The sequence below is a fragment of the Coregonus lavaretus genome (assembly GCF_964263955.1).
Source record: "Coregonus lavaretus genome assembly, contig: HAP1_SCAFFOLD_694, whole genome shotgun sequence".
Classification (NCBI taxonomy): Eukaryota; Metazoa; Chordata; class Actinopteri; order Salmoniformes; family Salmonidae; genus Coregonus; species Coregonus lavaretus.
The window spans coordinates 1-24,125 of NW_028160776.1; the positions used below are offsets into that span (position 1 = coordinate 1).

At 45.3% G+C, this 24,125-nt stretch overlaps 1 protein-coding gene across 1 annotated transcript in view; it reads left to right on the plus strand.

Annotated features, from left to right (window-relative positions):
• Nucleotides 1-1,961: 1,961 nt before the first annotated feature.
• The window catches only part of LOC311121454 (collagen alpha-2(VI) chain-like), a gene marked incomplete at its 5' end in the record, with an annotated part of 38,579 nt that continues 16,415 nt past the window's right edge, over nucleotides 1,962-24,125 (plus strand). The window contains 18 exons of the mRNA XM_084195948.1: nucleotides 1,962-2,062; nucleotides 2,259-2,402; nucleotides 5,499-5,861; nucleotides 6,986-7,006; nucleotides 8,720-8,785; nucleotides 15,323-15,421; nucleotides 15,563-15,589; nucleotides 15,668-15,793; nucleotides 16,111-16,173; nucleotides 16,302-16,364; nucleotides 16,562-16,615; nucleotides 16,736-16,771; nucleotides 16,918-16,980; nucleotides 17,098-17,223; nucleotides 17,956-18,018; nucleotides 19,809-19,859; nucleotides 23,529-23,690; nucleotides 23,996-24,031. Of these exons, the coding sequence (XP_084052074.1) occupies nucleotides 1,962-2,062; nucleotides 2,259-2,402; nucleotides 5,499-5,861; nucleotides 6,986-7,006; nucleotides 8,720-8,785; nucleotides 15,323-15,421; nucleotides 15,563-15,589; nucleotides 15,668-15,793; nucleotides 16,111-16,173; nucleotides 16,302-16,364; nucleotides 16,562-16,615; nucleotides 16,736-16,771; nucleotides 16,918-16,980; nucleotides 17,098-17,223; nucleotides 17,956-18,018; nucleotides 19,809-19,859; nucleotides 23,529-23,690; nucleotides 23,996-24,031 (1,664 nt within the window). The remainder of the gene's footprint in view (nucleotides 2,063-2,258; nucleotides 2,403-5,498; nucleotides 5,862-6,985; nucleotides 7,007-8,719; nucleotides 8,786-15,322; nucleotides 15,422-15,562; nucleotides 15,590-15,667; nucleotides 15,794-16,110; nucleotides 16,174-16,301; nucleotides 16,365-16,561; nucleotides 16,616-16,735; nucleotides 16,772-16,917; nucleotides 16,981-17,097; nucleotides 17,224-17,955; nucleotides 18,019-19,808; nucleotides 19,860-23,528; nucleotides 23,691-23,995; nucleotides 24,032-24,125) is intronic.

Here is a 24,125-nt window from a genome sequence, read left to right on the forward strand (position 1 = left end):
ACACAGGTGTAACACATACTGACTAACGAGATGGACAAGCCAACACAGGTGTAACACATACTGACTAACGAGATGGACAAGCCAGTACAGGTGTAACACATACTGACTAACGAGATGGACAAGCCAGTACAGGTGTAACACGTACTGACTAACGAGATGGACAAGCCAACACAGGTGTAACACATTCTGACTAACAAGATGGACAAGCCAACACAGGTGTAACACATACTGACTAACGAGATGGACAAGCCAGTACAGGTGTAAACACATACTGACTAACGAGGTGACAACAATCGTTCCGCCCTACGTGCTAACGCGCTACCTCAAAATATAAATGGAAATACCAAAACCTGTAACACTGGAATACAGAGCCAAAACAATACTTCAGACACACACACAGACACAAACCCACCTACCCAATGTAACTCATGATGATCAGGCGCAGTAGGATGGTGGGACTTCTCATGTGTCCACAATGGGAAAGTATGTTTTCCTCCTGTGTTTGCATGTCTGCCTTTGGTGTGTGTGTGTCAGTCTCCAGTGTGTGTGTGTTACATTCCTAACGTGTGTGTGTGTGTTACATGTCCTACGTGCTGTGTGTGTTTGTGTTAACAGTCTAACGTGGTTGTGTGTGTGTGGTGTGTGTGTGTTAACAGTCCTACGTGTTGTGTGTGTGTGTGTGTTACAGTCCTAACGTGTTGTGTGTGTGTGTGTTACATGTCCTAACGTGGTGTGTGTGTGTGTGTGTGTGTTAACATGTCCTAACGTGGTTGTGTGTGTGTGTGTGTTAACATGTCCTAACGTGGTTGTGTGTGTGGGTGTGTGTGTGTTAACATGTCCTAACTTGGTTGTGTGTGTGTGTGTGTTAACATGTCCTAACGTGGTTGTGTGTGTGTGTGTGTGTGTTAACATGTCCTAACGTGGTTGTGTGTGTGTGTGTGTGTGTTAACATGTCCTAACGTGGCTGTGTGTGTGTGTGTGTGTGTTAACATGTCCTAACGTGGTTGTGTGTGTGTGTGTGTGTGTGTGTGTGTGTGTGTGTGTGTTAACATGTCCTAACGTGGTTGTGTGTGTGTGTGTGTGTGTGTGTGTTAACATGTCCTAACGTGGTTGTGTGTGTGTGTGTGTTAACATGTCCTAACGTGGTTGTGTGTGTGTGTGTGTGTGTGTGTGTTAACATGTCCTAAAGTGGTTGTGTGTGTGTGTATGTGTGTGTGTGTGTGTGTGTGTGTGTGTGTGTGTTAACATGTCCTAACGTGGTTGTGTGTGTGTGTGTGTGTTAACATGTCCTAACGTGGTTGTGTGTGTGTGTGTGTGTGTGTGTGTGTGTGTGTGTGTGTTAACATGTCCTAACGTGGTTGTGTGTGTGTGTGTGTGTGTGTTAACATGTCCTAAAGTGGTTGTGTGTGTGTGTGTGTGTTAACATGTCCTAACGTGGTTGTGTGTGTGTGTGTGTGTTAACATGTCCTAACGTGGTTGTGTGTGTGTGTGTGTGTTAACATGTCCTAACGTGGTTGTGTGTGTGTGTGTGTGTGTGTGTTAACATGTCCTAACGTGGTTGTGTGGTTGTGTGTGTGTGTGTTAACATGTCCTAACGTGGTTGTGTGTGTGTGTGTGTTAACATGTCCTAACGTGGTTGTGTGTGTGTGTGTTAACATGTCCTAACGTGGTTGTGTGTGTGTGTGTGTTAACATGTTCTAACGTGGTTGTGTGTGTGTGTGTGTGTTAACATGTCCTAACGTGGTTGTGTGTGTGTGTGTGTGTTAACATGTCCTAACGTGGTTGTGTGTGTGTGTGTGTGTTAACATGTCCTAACGTGGTTGTGTGTGTGTGTGTGTGTGTGTGTTAACATGTCCTAACGTGGTTGTGTGGTTGTGTGTGTGTGTGTTAACATGTCCTAACGTGGTTGTGTGTGTGTGTGTGTTAACATGTTCTAACGTGGTTGTGTGTGTGTCCTGCAGGGAAACATGAGTGTCCTATAGACGTGTACTTTGCGATCGACACGTCTGAGACCATCGCCCTGCAAGAACCTCCCCCTGGATCACTGGTGGAGAGCATCAAGGTTCCTCTATTGATTGATTGATCGATTGATTGATTTATTCATTTAGAGCGTTAACCTTCTCAACTTTTACTGCAACACTATAACTACTATATAATCATGTTACATTTAAATATATTTTAATGTAAAGTTACACTGTTTAGCACTTATTTCTAAACGCTTATTTCTAATGCCTTATTGCTCCTTAATGTGTGTGTAGATATTTACAGAGCGTTTTGCAGAGCGTCTGGAGGATGCAGACTATAAAGGACTGGTCCAGATCAGATGGCAGTTAGGGGGACTACACTTCTCCCAGAGACAACAGGTCTTCAGCCGTATACAGGCCAAGGACGCTTTCATACAGGTGGGGCAAATGCACTCACGCACACATACACACACACACACACACACACACACACACACACACACACACACACACACACACACACACACACACACACACAGAAACACACACACACACACACACAGAAACACACACAAACACACATGAACACATACACACACACACACTTACTTACTTAGCACTCACGCACACACACACACACACACACACACACACACACACACACACAGAAACACACACACACACACACACAGAAACACACACACACACACAGGAACACATACACACACACACACACTTACTTACTTACCACTCACGCACACACACACACACACACACACACACACACACACACACACACACACACACACACACACACACACACACACACACACACACACACACACACACACAGGAACACATACACACACATACACACACACACACAGGAACACATACACACACACACACATGTACTTACTTAGCACTCACGCACACACACACACACACACACACACACACACACACAGGAACACATACACACACAGACACAGACATGTACTTACTTAGCACACACGCATACACACGCATACACACGCATACACACGCATACACACACACACACAGACACACACCTACACACATATTAGCAATCAACATAGATTGATTGCTCTTATCCTTTACACCATTTTGGTTTTCATTAAATGTAGGATTTCACCCTGCATGGAGCACAGCATTAAAGACAGCTTTATACAGGTTGAACCTGCATGGAGCACAGCATTAAAGACAGCTTTATACAGGTTGAACCTACAGTACATGGAGCACAACATTAAAGACAGCTTTATACAGGTTGAACCAACATGGAGCACAACATTAAAGACAGTTTCATACGGGTTGAACCTACATCCACTGTTGTTGTTGTTTCAGGAAGTGAGGGGTACACAGTAACGGTTGTTTCAGGAAGTGAGGGGTATACAGTAACTGTTGTTTCAGGAGGTGAGGGGTACACAGTAACGGTTGTTTCAGGAAGTGAGGGGTACACAGTAACGGTTGTTTCAGGAAGTGAGGGGTACACAGTAACGGTTGTTTCAGGAGGTGAGGGGTACACAGTAACGGTTGTTTCAGGAAGTGAGGGGTACACAGTAACGGTTGTTTCAGGAAGTGAGGGGTACACAGTAACGGTTGTTTCAGGAAGTGAGGGGTATACAGTAACGGTTGTTTCAGGAAGTGAGGGGTACACAGTAACTGTTGTTTCAGGAGGTGAGGGGTACACAGTAACGGTTGTTTCAGGAAGTGAGGGGTACACAGTAACGGTTGTTTCAGGAAGTGAGGGGTACACAGTAACGGTTGTTTCAGGAGGTGAGGGGTACACAGTAACGGTTGTTTCAGGAAGTGAGGGGTACACAGTAACGGTTGTTTCAGGAAGTGAGGGGTATACAGTAACGGTTGTTTCAGGAAGTGAGGGGTACACAGTAACTGTTGTTTCAGGAAGTGAGGGGTATACAGTAACGGTTGTTTCAGGAAGTGAGGGGTATACAGTAACTGTTGTTTCAGGAAGTGAGGGGTATACAGTAACGGTTGTTTCAGGAAGTGAGGGGTATACAGTAACGGTTGTTTCAGGAAGTGAGGGGTACACAGTAACTGTTGTTTCAGGAAGTGAGGGGTACACAGTAACGGTTGTTTCAGGAAGTCAGGGGTATACAGTAACTGTTGTTTCAGGAGGTGAGGGGTAAACAGTAACGGTTGTTTCAGGAAGTGAGGGGTATACAGTAACGGTTGTTTCAGGAAGTGAGGGGTATACAGTAACTGTTGTTTCAGGAAGTGAGGGGTACACAGTAACGGTTGTTTCAGGAAGTGAGGGGTATACAGTAACGGTTGTTTCAGGAAGTGAGGGGTACACAGTAACTGTTGTTTCAGGAAGTGAGGGGTACACAGTAACGGTTGTTTCAGGAAGTGAGGGGTACACAGTAACTGTTGTTTCAGGAGGTGAGGGGTACACAGTAACGGTTGTTTCAGGAAGTGAGGGGTATACAGTAACTGTTGTTTCAGGAGGTGAGGGGTACACAGTAACGGTTGTTTCAGGAAGTGAGGGGTATACAGTAACGGTTGTTTCAGGAAGTGAGGGGTATACAGTAACTGTTGTTTCAGGAAGTGAGGGGTATACAGTAACTGTTGTTTCAGGAAGTGAGGGGTATACAGTAACTGTTGTTTCAGGAAGTGAGGGGTATACAGTAACGGTTGTTTCAGGAAGTGAGGGGTATACAGTAACGGTTGTTTCAGGAAGTGAGGGGTACACAGTAACGGTTGTTTCAGGAAGTGAGGGGTATACAGTAACGGTTGTTTCAGGAAGTGAGGGGTATACAGTAACTGTTGTTTCAGGAGGTGAGGGGTACACAGTAACGGTTGTTTCAGGAAGTGAGGGGTATACAGTAACGGTTGTTTCAGGAAGTGAGGGGTATACAGTAACTGTTGTTTCAGGAAGTGAGGGGTATACAGTAACGGTTGTTTCAGGAAGTCAGGGGTATACAGTAACGGTTGTTTCAGGAAGTGAGGGGTATATATTAACTGTTGTTTCAGGAGGTAAAGGGTATACAGTAACTGTTCTTGTTGTTTCAGGAAGTGAGGGGTATACAGTAACGGTTGTTTCAGGAAGTGAGGGGTATACAGTAACTGTTGTTTCAGGAAGTGAGGGGTATACAGTAACTGTTGTTTCAGGAAGTGAGGGGTATACAGTAACGGTTGTTTCAGGAAGTCAGGGGTATACAGTAACGGTTGTTTCAGGAAGTGAGGGGTATACAGTAACTGTTGTTTCAGGAAGTGAGGGGTATACAGTAACTGTTGTTTCAGGAAGTGAGGGGTATACAGTAACGGTTGTTTCAGGAAGTCAGGGGTATACAGTAACGGTTGTTTCAGGAAGTGAGGGGTATATATTAACTGTTGTTTCAGGAGGTGAGGGGTATACAGTAACTGTTCTTGTTGTTTCAGGAAGTGAGGGGTATATAGTAACTGTTGTTTCAGGAAGTGAGGGGTATACAGTAACTGTTCTTGTTGTTTCAGGGGGTGAGGGGTATATATTAACTGTTCTTGTTGTTTCAGGGGGTGAGGGGTGTCCGGTATCTTGGTAAGGGAACCTACATCGACTGCGCTCTCGCCAACATGACACAGGAAATTACACGCTCGCCTTCCGACCCCGGAGCGCTGCGATTCGCTGTCATCATCACCGATGGTCACGTGACAGGAAACCCCTGCGGCGGGGTGAAGGTGACGGCAGAGCGGGCGCGCGACGAGGGCATCAGAATGTTTGTGGTCGCAGCAACGAAGAACGTGGACGAGACGGGTCTGAGGGAGATCGCTAACTCTCCGGCCAACGTCTACAGAAGAGACTTCCTGGCTGTCGATCTCAGTGGCAACAACGCTGTTATACAGCAAGACACTATAGACCGCATCATCAAGACCATGGTAACACACACACACACACTAACACACACACACACACTAACACACACACACACTAACACACACACACACACTAACACACACACACACACTAACACACACACACACTAACACACACACACACACACACACTAACACACACACACACTAACACACACACACACTAACACACACACACACTAACACACACACACACTAACACACACACACACACTAACACACACACACACTAACACACAAACACACACTAACACACACACACACTAACACACACACACACTAACACACACACACACTAACACACACACACACACTAACACACACACACTAACACACACACTAACACACACACACACTAACACACACACTAACACACACACACTAACACACACACACACTAACACACACACTAACACGCACACACAAACTAACACGCACACACATACTAACACACACACACTAAAACACACACACACACACACACTGACACACACAGTAACACACACTAACACACATACACACTAACACACACACTAACACACACACACTGACACACACACACTAACACACATACACACGAACACACACACACACACACTAACACACACACACTGACACACACACATACACGAACACACACACACACTAACATACACACACTGACACACACACACTAATACACACACACACTAACACACACACACACTAACACACACTCACTAACACACATACAGACGAACACACACACACACTAACACACACACACACTAACACACACACACACGAACACACACACACACACTAACACACACACACTGACACACACACACACACTAACACACACACTAACACACATACACACTAACACACACACACACTAACATACACACACTAACACACACACTAACACACACACTAACACACACTAACACACATACACACTAACACACACACACACTAACACACACACACACACACTAACACACACACTAACACACACTAACATACACACACTAACACACACACTAACACACACACTAACAAACACACACTGACACACACACTAACACACTGTGATGATGATGTACTAGTTTTATATTCAAACTCTTCATCTTGTCTTTTTCCAGACCCATCTGGCCTATCAGGAGGTGAGTCTGAGAGCAACAATATCCCCATTACCTAGAATCACCGTACCAGTGTAATATACCTGAGGATATACCATGATATATACACTATATATACACTATATATACACTATATATACACTATATATACACTATATATACACTATATATACACTATATATACACTATATATACACTATATATACACTATATATACACTATATATACACTATATATACACTATATATACACTATATATACACTATATATACACTATATATACACTATATATACAAAAGTATGCGGACAGCCCTTGAAATTAGTGGATTCGGCTATTTCAGCCATACCCGTTGCTGACAGGTGTATAAAATCAAGCACACAGCCGTGCAATCTCCATAGACAAACATTGGCAGTAGAATGGCCTTACTGAAGAGCTCAGTGACTTTCAACACGGCACCGTCATAGGATGCCACCTTTCCATTAAGTCAGTTCGTCAAATTGCTGCCCTGCTAGAGCTGCCCCGGTCAACTGTAAGTGCTGTTATTGTGAAGTGGAAACGTCTAGGAGCAACAACGGCTCAGCCGCGAAGTGGTAGGCCACACAAGCTCACAGAACGAGACCGCTAAGTGCTGAAGCGCATAGCGTGTAAGAATCGTATGTCCTCGGTTGCAACACTCACTACCGAGTTCCAAACTGCCTCTGGAAGCAACGTCAGCACAATAACTGTTCATCGCGAGCTTCATGAAATGGGTTTCCATGGCCGAGCAGCCACACACAAACCTAAGCTCACCATGTGCAACGCCAAGCGTCGGCTGGAGTGGTGTAAAGCTCGCCACCATTGGACTCTGGAGCGATGGAAACGCGTTCTCTGGAGTGATGAATCACACTTCACCATCTGGCAGTCCGACGGACGAATCTGGGTTTGGCGGATGCCAGGAGAACGCTACCTGCGCGAATGCATAGTGCCAACTGTAAAGTTTGGTGGAAGAGCAATAATGTCCTGGGGCTGTTTTTCATGGTTCGGGCTCGGCCCCTTATTTCCAGTGAAGAGAAATCTTAACGCTACAGCATACAATTACATTCTACACAATTCTGTGCTTCCAACTTTGTGGCAACAGTTTGGGGAAGGCCATTTCCTGTTTCAGCATGACAATGCCCCTGTGCAGAAAGCGAGGTCCATACAGAAATGGTTTGTCGAGATCGGTGTGGAAGAACTTGACTGGCCTTCACAGAGCCCTGATCTCAACCCCATCAAACACCTTTGGGATGAATTGGAATGCAGACTGTGAGCCAGGCTTAATCGCCCAACATCAGTGTCCGACCTCACTAATGCTCTTGTGGCTGAATGGAAGCAAGTCCCCCGCAGCAATGTTCCAACATCTAGTGGAAAGCCTTCCCAGAAGAGTGGAGGCTGTTATAGCAGCAGAGGGGGGACCAACTCCATATTAATGCCCATGATTTTGGAATGAGACGTTCGACAAGCAGGTGTTCACATACTTTTGGTCATGTAGTGTATGTATATATATGTATATATGTACAGTAGAGGTTTGATATTTATTTATTGATTGATTGATTGATACTGGATGTCTCTGTTTATCCCTGGCTGATTAATTGATTGATTGATACTAGATATCTCTGTCTCTCCCTGGCTGATTGATTGATACTAGATGTCTCTGTTTCTCTCTGTCTGATTGATTGATTGATTGATACTAGATGTCTCTGTCTCTCCCATGTTAGTGCTACCAGGTGAAGTGTCTGGAGACAGAAGGACCTCCTGGTCCCAAGGGACACAGTGGACACAAGGTACAGACACACACAGACAGACACACACAGACAGACACACACAGACAGACACACACAGACAGACACACACAGACAGACACACACAGACAGACACACACACAGACAGACACACACAGACAGACACACACACAGACAGACACACACAGACAGACACACACACAGACAGACACACACAGACAGACACACACACAGACAGACACACACAGACAGACACACACACAGACAGACACACACAGACAGACACACACAGACAGACACACACAGACAGACACACACAGACAGACACACACACACAGACAGACACACACACAGACAGACAAGACACACACAGACAGACACACACAGACAGACACACACAGACACACACACACAAACAGACTCACACAGACAGACACACACACAGACAGACACACACAGACAGACACACACAGACAGACACACACACAGACAGACACACACAGACAGACAAGACACACACAGACAGACACACACAGACAGACACACACACACAGACAGACAGACACAAACAGACACACACAGACAGACACACACAGACAGACACACACACAGACAGACAGACACACACAGACAGACAAGACACACACAGACAGACACACACAGACAGACACACACACAGACAGACACACACAGACAGACACACACACAGACAGACAGACACACACAGACAGACACACACACAGACAGACAAGACACACACAGACAGAAACACACAGACAGACACACACAGACAGACACACACAGACAGACACACACACAGACAGACACACACAGACAGAAACACACAGACAGACACACACAGACAGACACACACAGACAGACACACACAGACAGACACACACACAGACAGACACACACAGACAGAAACACACAGACAGACACACACAGACAGACACACACAGACAGACTCACACAGACAGACACACACAGACAGACACACACAGGACAAAATAGACAAGGAGGGATCTTTACGTCGGTAAAATGCATTATGCAAGAAATGTTGGTGGAAACGCTTTTATGCGCACATATTGATATAATAACGATCATATGGAAGTAAAGTTGGAGTCACACGATGTCATGTGCGACGTGAACGCGGTAGGCGAAGTCAAACGCAGGACACCGAGCTACTGGAAACGATACTTTACTAACAAAGTAACCAGAGTACAAAACAACCTCCAAACAGGGAGGAAAATAACCCGCACAATAAACTACTGCCGAAATGACGAAAACAATCACACACAATGAAAGACAGAGGGTTATATAGGGAAATACAATACAACAATAATGGGAAACAGGTGTACACAATCAAGACCAAACAAGACAAACCCAGAAACATAGATCGGTAGCAGCTAGTACACCGAAGCCTGCCCGAGCAAGGAGGAGGGGCAGCCTCGGCTGAATCCGTGACACACGATGACATGTTGTGTGGTCCTCCCGCTATGAACCATGCAGTTTATTAGGCTACAGATGAAATAAGTTATAAATGAACAAATCAAAATAATTCCATAATAATGTCATCATGTAGATCCAGAATCAGCGAGCTGAATCAGCGAGCGCACCTGCCAATACCGGAGTGGGCACCACTCATTGTATAAAACCATCAGTAGAGTTGGAAATGGAAACCCATTTAACTTGTATTTTTTATTCGGTAGATGGGGATTTAACCGCAAATTGTATTTTTATCTGCATTACGTCATCACGCACAGCATTTTATCTGCAACAAGTCAATTTGATGGAAACATCTCTGGTGGGGAAATGCGCATATTGTTTTAAGCAGATTTTAGAATATTTGCATGAATATATGTTGCCAATTGGATGGAAACCTAGCTATAGTGACAACTGCAAATAATACTTCAATGTAAATGTAATGAAAAATAATATAGAAACGTATTTAAATGTAGCATTTCAACAACAAACACTCTGAAGCCTGCACATCTTTTACAGCCATTGTCTTGTTGTTGCTCAAGTGGTTTGAGATTTCCATGTTTTCTAATGGTAGTCAATTCCTTTGGGTCTTAATTTTCCTGGTGCTCATCTCTCTGTCTGTCCAACCATCTGCAATGCATCAATGCATCATCATCATCATCGGCCAAAGGGATCACACCAACACTCTCTCTCCTCAGATTTTTTATACATTCAGCAATTAGCAAGAGCAAGCTGGCTTCTCTCCTCGAATGGGCCAATATAGTAGGCTATTGGGCCTAGTAAAACAAATAGAATAGGCTATTGGGCCTAGTAAAACAAATGGAATAGGCTATTGGGCCTAGTAAAACAAATGGAATAGGCTATTGGGCCTAGTAAAACAAATGGAATAGGCTATTGGGCCTAGTAAAACAAATGGAATAGGCTATTGGGCCTAGTAAAACAAATGGAATAGGCTATTGGGCCTAGTAAAACAAATGGAATAGGCTATTGGGCCTAGTAAAACAAATGGAATAGGCTATTGGGCCTAGTAAAACAAATAGAATAGGCTATTGGGCCTAGTAAAACAAATGCTAAAAATAAATGTTGTATAGCTATTGTAGCCTATAGATTTCACAAGAAGAGGACTAGCGGAAAGCCTTGCGTAGCCTATAGCCAATTGCGCACCGTAACAGCTGGAAGAGAGAGGCTAGAAATGTGTCGCCGAAATAAGAAGCTAAATATTAGCTAGATATTAGGCCATTCATTAGCTAAATATGATATGTATGTAGGCCTACCTGTCAAAGTGAAAGAAAATGAGTGAACAGATGATGAAACGGCAGATCTGTGAGTTCCTCCAGGCTGCGCTCTGCAGTCCCTGGGCACGCAAAGCTCCGCTATTGATTAGGTCTACGTTTAGTTGTTAGACAATAACATGATTCTACCCGGGCTACAACAACACAGTGCAATGGGGAATGTACATTTACATTTACATTTACGTCATTTAGCAGACGCTCTTATCCAGAGCGACTTACAAATTGGTACATTCACCTTATAGCCAGTGGGATAACCACTTTACAATGTATTTTTTTTTTCGGGGGGGGGGGGGGGGGGGGGGATGGGGTAAGTGGGTGGGGGGGGGGTGGGGGTGGGTAGAAGGATTACTTTATCCTATCCCAGGTATTCCTTAAAGAGGTGGGGTTTCAAATGTCTCCGGAAGGTGGTGAGTGACTCCGCTTTCCTGGCGTCGTGAGGGAGCTTGTTCCACCATTGGGGTGCCAGAGCAGCGAACAGTTTTGACTAGGTTCAGCTTGAGGTGGTGATCCGTCATCCATACTGATATGTCTGCCAGACATGCAGAGATGCGATTCGCCACCTGGTTATCAGAAGGGGGAAAGGAGAAGATTAGTTGTGTGCCGTCTGCGTAGCAATGATAGGAGAGGCCATGTGAGGATATGACAGAGCCAAGTGTCTTGGTGTATAGCGAGAATAGGAGAGGGCCTAGAACTGAGCCCTGGGGGACACCAGTGGTGAGAGCACGTGGTGCGGAGACAGCTTCTCGCCACGCCACTTGGTATTAGCGACCAGTAAGTTAGGACACAATCCAAGAGTGAGCCGCGCCGGAGATGCCCAGCTCGGAGAGGGTGGAGAGGAGGATCTGATGGTTCACAGTATCAAAGGCAGCAGACAGGTCTAGAAGGACAAGAGCAGAGGAGAGAGAGTTAGCTTTAGCAGTGCGGAGAGCCTCCGTGACACAGAGAAGAGCAGTCTCAGTTGAATGACCAGTCTTCAAACCTGACTGGTTTGGATCAAGAAGGTCATCCTGAGAGAGATAGCAAGAGAGTTGGCTAAAGACGGCACGCTCAATAGTTTTGGAGAGAAAAGAAAGAAGGTATACTGGTCTGTAGTTGTTGACATCAGAGGGATCGAGTGTTGGTTTTTTGAGAAGGGGTGCAACTCTCGCTCTCTTGAAGACGGAAGGGACATAGCCAGCGGTCAAGGATGAGTTGATCAGCGAGGTGAGGTAAGGGAGAAGGTCACCGGAGATGGTCTGGAGAAGAGAGGAGGGGATAGGGTCAAGCGGGCAGGTTGTTGGGCGGCCGGCCGTCACAAGTCGCAAGATTTTATCTGGAGAGAGAGGGGAGAAAGAAGTCAAAGCATAGGGTAGGGCAGTGTGAGCAGAACCAGCAGTGTCATTTGACTTAACAAACGAGGATTGGATGTCGTCAACCTTCTTTTCAAAATGGTTGACGAAGTCATCCACAGAGAGGGAGAAGGGGGGGAGGGGGAGGAGGATTCAGCAGGGAGGAGAAGGTGGCAAAGAGCTTCCTAGGGTTAGAGGCAGATGCTTGGAATTTAGAGTGGTAGAAAGTGGCCTTAGCAGCAGAAACAGATGAAGAAAATGTAGAGAGGAGGGAGTGAAAAGATGCCAGGTCCGCAGGGAGTCTAGTTTTCCTCCATTTCCGCTCGGCTGCCCGGAGCCCTGTTCTGTGAGCTCGCAATGAGTCATCAAGCCACGGAGCTGGAGGGGAGGACCGAGCCGGCCGGGAGGATAGGGGACATAGAGAGTCAAAGGATGCAGAAAGGGAGGAGAGGAGGGTTGAGGAGGCAGAATCAGGAGATTGGAGGGAGAAGGATTGAGCAGAGGGAAGAGATGATAGGATGGAAGAGGAGAGAGTAGCGGGAGAGAGAGAGCGAAGGTTGCGACGGCCCATTACCATCTGAGTAGGGGCAGAGTGAGTAGTGTTGGAGGAGAGCGAGAGAGAAAAGGATACAAAGTAGTGGTCGGAGACATGGAGGGGAGTTGCAGTGAGATTAGTAGAAGAACAGCATCTAGTAAAGATGAGGTCAAGCGTATTGCCTGCCTTGTGAGTAGGGGGGGGACAGTGAGAGGGTGAGGTCAAAAGAGGAGAGGAGTGGAAAGAAGGAGGCAGAGAGAAATGAGTCAAAGGTAGACGAAGGGAGGTTGAAGTCCCCCAGAACTGTGAGGGGTGAGCCATCCTCAGGAAAGGAACTTATCAAAGCAATAAATGTATCATTGTTATCAAGTGACTACACTATTGTCTAGAGCTGTAAACTGCAGTGATGTAATTTGAATAACCGCCTAAATGTCCTGTTTCGAATGCCTGTTAATGCCAAAATACCCCCCCTAGGCCATTTGGATCAGTTTGGATGTGTTCTCGACAGGTAGTCAACAGGTAGTAGGCCACTAATATTGTGTATTTTGTCAGACTGTAGACCTATCGGCGTTAGGAAAATATGGTCTTCTTCTGACACTGAGATGTGCTGTCTGTCGTGGATCTTCAGTCTCCCAAGTCGTCCTATAATTAATGCGGCCACCAATATGCTCCACATGCCCAGTTATTCAGGAAAGCTCCCCCCGCGCTCTGCCTCCTCTCCCCTTCCTCGGGCACCTGGAGTCTCCTGTAGCTCAGTTGGTAGAGCATGGCGCTTGCAACGCCAGGGTTGTGGGTTCGATTCCCACGGGGGGCCATCATGAAAAATGTATGCACTCACTAACTGTAAGTCGCTCTGGATAAGAGCGTCTGCTAAATGACTAAAATGTAGAGTGATTCAACAGAACCTGTGTGTTGTGATAATTGTGTTGTTTGCTGTATAACCTGTCAGTTCATATGTCTTGCCACCGAGATATATAGCCCTAATGCCGAGACAATAAGAAGACACAGTGGGAAGAATAAATTCAACCACACCTTTGTTTCATCCCAAAACCAGAGAGCACCATCTGTCCGGTGAAGTCCACAAAGCATATTGCATGTAACAAACAGTTACATGACCTACAGCACGGTCAAGTAAGGTAATGTTTCCGACAGCTAAACAACTATTGATTTAGTACCACGGAGAGTTACCGCATGTCGCAAAGAAAACAGGAGCTGCCTCCACTATTCCAGAACCATTTCAACTTCAACATTTCAACATCATCTAATCACCTATGCTTAGTCTAATACAGTTGAAACTAAAATATACAAAAAAACATTTAGTCCAATCAACATAAGCTAAATATCATGTGGCTGTCCATGGTAGTGATTTATGTGTGTGTGTGTGTGTGTGTGTGCGTGTGCGTGTGCGTGCGTGTGTGTGTGCCCGTGCTATAGGTTAAAATACTTGCTCGCTAGCCTAACTTCCTTTCATGGACAACAATTAGCCAGCTAGTTAACATTAGCCTTCTACATCTAGCTACATGTTGAACTTCCATCCTCTCAGGTCAGGGGCACAATGTATGAATTTATGGTTGGATCAGAATCACTGTTATAATCATTGGCCAGTACGGAGAATTAAGTAAAACCACAAGTCCAAATCCCTATCTACATCCATGGCTAATTTAGGAAAGGGACAATTTTAGCTAGCTAGCTAGCCAACCGGAGGACAACAACACAACGAGATGCAACAATTCAAGTTTTTTTCTGTCGATGACGTTTTGTCTTCTGATGTGATGTGATTGGTCTGAAGCCAAATCCAAACTGGCTTCCCTTGACACTTTTATTTGGTGCGCCAGGACCATTCACAGCTTACGCAGTTTGCGTCATGGTTATAGTTATCGTTATAGTTACAGACCGTAAGACTGGACTATGTGTATTCTGACTCTGTTGTGTGTTACAGGGGGTCAAAGGAGACAACGGCGACCCCGGTCCTAAAGGTGAGAGAGGAAGACAGGGCGACCCCGGCATCGAGGGTCACATCGGTCAACCAGGAGTCAAGGCAAGTCTCCATGCTCCTCCCATTCACACACACTACCAGTAATTATGCATGCTAAAGATGCACATGTGACCAATGATACCAGTAATAATGTGTGTTGTTTCCCTGATGTCTGTTGTTCTGTTTTCTGTTGTGTTCCTTTAGGGGGAAATCGGTCTGAAGGGTGAAAAGGTGAAATCAATATTTCATTAGATGTTAATGATTGATGATCAGATCTGCTCCAGGTGACGTATTGCTGTGTGTTGTCAGGGGGGGATAGGAGCTGAGGGGATGAAGGGTGTGGTCGGCCTCGCTGGACGCAACGGGACAGACGGACAGAAGGGGAAGATCGGACGCATCGGCGCTCCCGGCTGCAAAGGAGATCCAGGAGACAGGGTATGTTCTGAGAAACCTGACGTAACATAACATCAACATTTATTATATGTCCTATTACTAACACCACTATTGGCTTGATATTTAATTGAGTTGTCAACAAACTTGAATTGTACTTCAAGTAAACCAACCCTTGAAATCATGTTGTTGATTTGTGGTTGAAATCTGGTTGAAATTAGTGTACATTGACCACTATTTGCCCAGTATGCAGTGTGTGTGTTATATAATTACATGTGTGTGTGTGTGTCTGTGTGTGTGTTATATAATTATGTGTGTGTGTGTGTGTCTGTGTGTGTGTCTGTGTGTGTCTCTGACAACAGGGTCCTGATGGTCACCCAGGAGACGTGGGCGATGGTGGACTTCCTGGAACAGACGGAGAGAAGGTACGTGTTTGAGATAGAAAATAATTGTACAAATAAAACTAGAACAACACCTTTGCTGCTTGGACCCTAGTTATATTATATAGGTACTGTATATATATGTTAAACAATCATTGTGTTTGTGTCTTCAGGGAGATTCTGGTCGACCAGGAAGAGCAGGCCCCCTCGGCCCAGTGGGAGACGCTGGACCTAAGGTAAACAGGAAGTCACTGCACATTATATGATGTCACTTCCTACATCCCAGTGTTCCATACAGCTACGCTCTGACATCAAAGTGATCATACCTGACCTTTGTTGCTCTTCACTGCTCCTCTGCGGTTGTTAGGCCAAGGCTATGGGTCAGAGTTAGAGGTTAAAGGTTAAATAAACCTGTTGTCTGCCTTCTCCTCAGGGTGAGAGAGGGAGTCCTGGCTCACCTGGCTTCCCTGGAGCCAAAGGAACACCAGTAAGAATCTCTACTCCACACAGACTATAACTCTAACTGGCCCCATAATGTAGAATACTGGAGAACTGCATTTATTAAACCAAAACTGATTTCATGTAATCATTTGTGTGTCTCCTCTAGGGAACTGTTGGAGGCCCAGGAGACAAGGGAGAACTGGTGAGACCCTCTGAACCTGCACGATGTCACAGTCAATATGTTCTAGGGAAATAAGCTCTGTGTCTAAATATTGTCTAATGGTTTCTGTCTCTAATGGTTGTGTAATGTTTGTCCAGTGGTGTTGTCTAAAGGTTGTTGTGTTTTAGGGGAGAAGAGGAGACTTTGGGCCGAAGGGGGATCAGGGACCAGATGGTGTTAAAGGAGACAGGGTATGACATAACATCACACACACACACATACACACACACACACACACACACACAAACACACTCTCACTCGCTCTGACACACACACACCCTACCTTGTGTTGTCCTGCTGTGTTTCAGGGAGAGGCGGGGCCTGAGGGGCTGAGAGGACTACCAGGTGAAGTAGGAAACAAAGGAACCAAGGGAGACAACGGACTCCCGGGGCCGCGCGGCCCCCCCGGCTCTTCAGGGGAGGCAGGGAAGAGCGTAGGTTCACCAGTCTGATCACAATGGCTTCCTAATGTGCATGGGTTCCTCTCTGTGTGTGTGTGTATGTGTGTGTGTGTGTGTGTGTGTGTGTGTTTCTGTGTGTGTGTGTGTGTGTGTGTGTGTTTCTGTGTGTTTCTGTGTGTGTGTGTGTGTGTGTGTGTGTGTGTGTGTGTGTGTGTGTGTGTGTGTGTGTGTGTGTGTGTGTTTCTGTGTGTGTGTGTGTGTGTGTGTGTGTGTGTGTGTTTCTGTGTGTGTGTGTGTGTGTGTGTGTGTGTGTGTGTGTGTGTGTGTGTGTGTGTGTGTGTGTGTTTCTGTGTGTGTGTGTGTGTGTGTGTGTGTGTTTCTGTGTGTGTGTGTTTTTCTGTGTGTGTGTGAGTGTGTGTGTGTGTGTGTGTGTGTGTGTGTGTGTGTCTGTGTGTGTGTGTGTGTGTGTGTGTGTGTGTTTTTCTGTGTGTGTGTGTGTGTGTGTGTGTGTGTGTCTGTGTGTGTGTGTGTGTGTGTGTGTGTGTGTGTGTGTGTGTGTGAGTGTGTGTGTGTCTGTGTGTGTGTGTGTGTGTGTGTGTGTGTGTGTGTGTGTGTGTGTGTGTGTGTGTGTGTGTGTGTGTGCGTGTGCGTGTACATGTTGGGTACATGGTCATGTTACTGTGTTATGGTGATATGGTGGCAATTTACAGTAACCATGGGGATGGCATGATAATGTTGCTATGGTAACCACTATCTGTGTAACAGGGTACCCGTGGCGACCCCGGTGATGCTGGACCGAGAGGAGACTCCGGCCTACCAGGACCAAAGGTGTGTGTGTAGTTCTCAGAGTGTGTAGTTCTCAGAGTGTGTAGTTCTCAGAGTGTGTGTAGTTCTCAGTGTGTCTGTAGTTCTCAGAGTGTGTAGTTCTCAGAGTGTGTAGTTCTCAGAGTGTGTGTAGTTCTCAGTGTGTGTGTAGTTCTCAGAGTGTGTGTAGTTCTCAGTGTGTGTAGTTTTCAGAGTGTGTAGTTCTCAGAGTGTGTGTAGTTCTCAGTGTGTGTGTAGTTCTCAGAGTGTGTGTAGTTCTCAGAGTGTGTGTAGTTCTCAGAGTGTGTGTAGTTCTCAGTGTGTGTGTAGTTCTCAGTGTGTGTAGTTCTCAGTGTGTGTGTAGTTCTCAGTGTGTGTGTAGTTCTCAGTGTGTGTTGTTCTCAGTGTGTGTAGTTCTCAGTGTGTGTGTAGTTCTCAGTGTGTGTAGTTCTCAGTGTGTGTAGTTCTCAGTGTGTGTAGTTCTCAGTGTGTGTAGTTCTCAGTGTGTGTGTAGTTCTCAGAATGTGTAGTTCTCAGAGTGTGTAGTTCTCAGTGTGTGTGTAGTTCTCAGTGTGTGTAGTTCTCAGTGTGTGTAGTTCTCAGTGTGTGTAGTTCTCAGTGTGTGTAGTTCTCAGTGTGTGTAGTTCTCAGTGTGTGTAGTTCTCAGAGTGTGTAGTTCTCAGAGTATGTAGTTCTCAGTGTGTGTAGTTCTCAGAGTGTGTAGTTCTCAGTGTGTGTAGTTCTCAGAGTATGTAGTTCTCAGTGTGTGTAGTTCTCAGAGTGTGTAGTTCTCAGTGTGTGTAGTTCTCAGTGTGTGTAGTTCTCAGTGTGTGTAGTTCTCAGTGTGTGTGTAGTTCTCAGAATGTGTAGTTCTCAGAGTGTGTAGTTCTCAGTGTGTGTGTAGTTCTCAGTGTGTGTAGTTCTCAGTGTGTGTAGTTCTCAGTGTGTGTAGTTCTCAGTGTGTGTAGTTCTCAGTGTGTGTAGTTCTCAGTGTGTGTAGTTCTCAGAGTGTGTAGTTCTCAGAGTATGTAGTTCTCAGTGTGTGTAGTTCTCAGAGTGTGTAGTTCTCAGTGTGTGTAGTTCTCAGAGTATGTAGTTCTCAGTGTGTGTAGTTCTCAGAGTGTGTAGTTCTCAGTGTGTGTAGTTCTCAGTGTGTGTTGTTCTCAGTGTGTGTAGTTCTCAGAGTATGTAGTTCTCAGTGTGTGTAGTTCTCAGAGTGTGTAGTTCTCAGTGTGTGTAGTTCTCAGTGTGTGTTGTTCTCAGTGTGTGTAGTTCTCAGTGTGTGTAGTTCTCAGAGTGTGTAGTTCTCAGTGTGTGTGTAGTTCTCAGTGTGTGTAGTTCTCAGAGTGTGTAGTTCAGTGATAATGATGAGGAACAGCATGAACTGCAGATGTTACAGATGAGTGAGATGCAACAGAACAGAGACGTTAAACGATCTTCTAGTTGTTGTGGAAGTCAACACAATATTGCTGCTGACTTCATGCATGGCTGACTCTACCTTTAATGCAGCGTTTCACTACACAGCTGTTTCAAATGATGAACTCATCATCAAGCTTTGATCATTTGAATCAGCTGTGTAGTGCTAGGGTAAAAACCAAAACGTGCACCCAGGGGGACCCAGGTTTGGGAACCCTGCATTAATGTGACTGTTTTACTGTGTTGTAATTGATTGATTGATCTCTGTGCTGATTGATTGATTTCTGTGCTGATTGATTGATGTGCTGATTGATCTCTGTGCTGATTGATCTCTGTGCTGACTGATTGATTGATATCTGTGCGGATTGATTGATTTATTGATTTCTGTGCTGCTGTAGGGCGACGTGGGAAGAGCTGGCTTCAGTTACCCAGGACCAAGAGGACCAACGGTAAACACACACACCAGTGGAGGCTGGTGACTTGAACAATTTAGGATGGGAGACCCACGGTAGAGGCGAGGATCGCACAGAGACAAAGCAGGAATGTGAATGAGAGGGCTACTTCCAGTGTTGGGAAGGGATCACAGCAGTGATTGAATTTGGGTATGAGGGATGAGTTGAGGTGTTCAGAGGCTTGACTTCAGTGCAGAACAGGGGTTGAGGTGTTCATAGGTTTCAGTTCAGGACAGGTTCATCATGGACGGATGGTGTTGGAGAAGAGCTCAACTCTTCCACTGAGGGCAGGACAGGATCTGACTGGCAAGACAAAAACAGGAACACTACACAGTTAGACAAAAGAGATAAGAATGACTTAGTCCAAGCAAGGAGGATATCATTGATCTGTACGTGTAATAATTAGATTGTGTTAGTTGCTGGTTTATATGAAATTTATTTTAAAACTAGACTGACATGGAGGTTTCCTCTAAAGAGACAACAACTACGATTGGACAGTAGAACTCACGGGGCTGAGCTGGCTTTATGCAGGTTTGCAACTGTAGGCCTAATTAAAAATTCACTCAGTCTATGTCATCACTATTGTGTTGATTGATTAATTCCATAATTTTGGATTGAAAAGATCCAGTTAGCCAATCCAGCCCAAATTTGAATATAAACCACATTTGATCACATTCACATTTTGTCCTAACACAGGAAACGGGCTATAAATACATAACATTACCACTTCATTTGCCCTGGCCAGCGGGACAGGGAGCGTAGTGCGCTGTATGCTGCTGTTGTTACTAGCCTTTATCAGACTGACAAATCGTCTTGTTTTCATTCCATAGGCTACAGCATGTCAGATCTCTAATGTTTAGGTGTAGGCTGCTGCAACATTCATGTAAAGAGTTTTTGCTTGTGTCTGTAGGGAGTGATGTGTTAAATAAATAGGCCTATCGGAGGAAAATGGAGAGCGTGCTTTGAGCTTTGCTAGACATGCGTTGTGCCCGGCCCGCGTGACCTGTGATCTCCGTAATCTGATTGTTCAAGACACGCACAGAGCCTGCAGCACTCCGATGTGAAGGACAGAGAACCTGCAGCACTCCGGTGTGAATCACAGAGAACCTGCAGCACTCCGGTGTGAATCACAGAGAACCTGCAACACTCCGGTGTGAAGAACAGAGAACCTGCAACACTCCGCTGTGAAACCCAGAGAACCTGCAGCACTCCGGTGTGAATCACAGAGAACCTGCAACACTCCGGTGTGAATCACAGAGAACCTGCAACACTCCGGTGTGAAACCCAGAGAACCTGCAGCACTCCGGTGTGAATCACAGAGAACCTGCAGCACTCCGGTGTGAATCACAGAGAACCTGCAGCACTCCAGTGTGAATCACAGAGAACCTGCAACACTCCGGTGTGAAACCCAGAGAACCTGCAGCACTCCGGTGTGAATCACAGAGAACCTGCAACACTCCGGTGTGAATCACAGAGAACCTGCAGCACTCCGGTGTGAATCACAGGAACATCAGCAACAACACAGTAACCTACTTCGTTTTTAACTTGAAGTCAATAGGCCTACTTTTTATTAAATACACCCTTAGATTGCAATATCTACAAAGATAACATATGGAATTGTTTTTAAGATGGTCATAAAATGTATCATTGAGTCGTTTGATTTGGAATTATAGGACCCCTGTTGGTATAAAAAAATATATAGAAAAAAAGTATTTGATAAAACATTGAATCTGGCCTTTACTGCTAAAGCCCAGAGAAACGCACTGAGTAACACATTCAGAAATGGCAAAAAAGACAGTAAAAAAAATACATCATAAGGAAAAACGTTTTGAAGTATATCTAGGAGATATAAGAAAACTTAGGGGGGAAAATCGTTTTTTTCAGACCCATGTTTGGCCACATTATTTTTGCCACAATTGAACCCCTATGCACATTTTAGCCCTTTTTACAGCCAGGTACTGGGGTTCCCTTTAGATGACTCCCTTGGAGCGTGTGTTCTTCCTTGAGAAGAATAATTGACACCTTCGTATTCGTGAGAGTTTTACCCTTTTGATATCGGTGACATATTAGTTTGTAGATCCAACGGTTCGGTCTGGACAGTCGGTTCTAGAAACGTTCCTGAATAAAGCCCTGATTATCCACATACCTGACGATAACTGACAATTGTGAGCTGATGTCTGTGGTTTCTTCCATAAAAACGCATTAACCTTTCTTTAAGTCTCACTAATGGATGATGTGATGGAAGCTGTCAAACTATCAAACTATCAAACTATCAAATCATCCTGAATTGATTTGGACATCCCAGAGAAGACAGTAGAAACCTCCATATGCTCAGCAAGTAAAGCATCGTAAAGCATGCAATTACCTCTTCAAAATATTCCTTGTAGTTGCCCTTGTTAGCTGAACTTTCCCTCTCATCGTGTCCCCTAAAAGCCAATTCTTGCCCAAAATGCAATAGTCTAGTGTCCATAAAGCTGCTTGAAAAGCTGTTTTTAAACTGTTTCTGCTTGTCATTGTGTTGCACAGTTTGAATACGCAGAGCTTCGTCCATTACGTCCATTACATGATCGATGCAGATTATTCCCAGAAGCTTGAATCTGATGTGGCCAATGAAAGGGGTTCTTCAACCGAACACCCAGAAGCTTGAATCTGATGTGGCCAATGAAAGGGGTTCTTCAACCAAACACCCAGAAGCTTGAATCTGATGTGGCCAATGAAAGGGGTTCTTCAACCGAACACCCAGAAGCTTGAATCTGATGTGGCCAATGAAAGGGGTTCTTCAACCGAACACCCAGAAGCTTGAATCTGATGTGGCCAATGAAAGGGGTTCTTCAACCGAACATCCAGAAGCTTGAATCTGATGTGGCCAATGAAAGGGGTTCTTCAACCGAACATCCAGAAGCTTGAATCTGATGTGGCCAATGAAAGGGGTTCTTCAACCGAACACCCAGTTAATCCACTACATTGTCATTAGCATTAGCTAGCCATTCTAGCTAACTGCCCTATGGTAGCTAGCTAGCTACTTTCTACTGAAGTTAAGCAAGGCAAACTGAAATAAAATGCAATAACTCGACACAAAAATAAAGTTCTAAAACCAAGAAAACAATATATAATCTACCTCCTGTAGTTTGAAGGAACTAATTTGAATTGAATAACATCATAAAAATGCTAAACTATTCCCTATCTCATCCAACAATGTCAACAACTCACCAAGCTTCTAAATTACAGGTGTATGTAGTACTAGGTTCATTCTCTGTTCCTTTGATTGGATGAACCTGTTCATACTTCGAAAGCTTTGATTGGTTGGAGGACGTCCTCCAGAAGTTGTCATGAATACCATGTAAGTCTATGGAAGGGGGTGAGAACCACGAGCCTCCTAGGTTTTGTATTGAAGTCCAATGTAGCCAGAGGAGGACGGAAACTAGCTGTCCTCCGGCTTCACCATGGTTCTACCCCCAGAGAGTGCTGTTGAGGCTACTGTAGACCAGTGTGTTTTAAATCAGGTATTTGGTGAATATATTTGAATATATTTAGTATAGTTTATTCTAAAAAAGGATAATGTTTCATTGCTTTTAATTTTTCTGAAATTCACTGAGTAGGATGGCCCTCCCCTTCCTCCTCCTCGGAGCCTCCACTGACACACTGTCTGACCCTGTGTGTATTCAGGGAGACCGTGGGGAGAAGGGTGGTCCAGGGCCCAGGGGAGGCAGAGGAGACTGTGGCCCCAAGGGAGGGCCAGGAGGAAAGGGGACCCCTGGAGAGGAGGGAGAACCAGGGCCTCAGGGAGAACCTGGACTCAGAGGACCAAGAGGAGTGGGTGGACGAGACGTACGTAGCCTACCACACACAGACACCTGCAGTACCTAAACAGTAGCCTACCACACACAGACACCTGCAGTACCTGCACAGTAGCACTCACACAGACACCTGGAGTACCTGCACAGTAGCACTCACACAGACACCTGGAGTACCTGCACAGTAGCACTCACACAGACACCTGGAGTACCTGCACAGTAGCACTCACACAGACACCTGGAGTACCTGCACAGTAGCACTCACACAGACAGTACTTCCACACCGTGTGTGAGTGTGTGTTGTAATCTGTGTATGAAAGCATCTCTTTCTCTCTACAGGGAGATCAAGGTCCTGAGGGAGACCCTGGCCTCACAGTAAGAACCACTCTGTTATCATCTCTATTATCATCTCTTTACCACTCTATTATCATCTCTTCACCACTCTATTATCATCTCTTTACCACTCTAT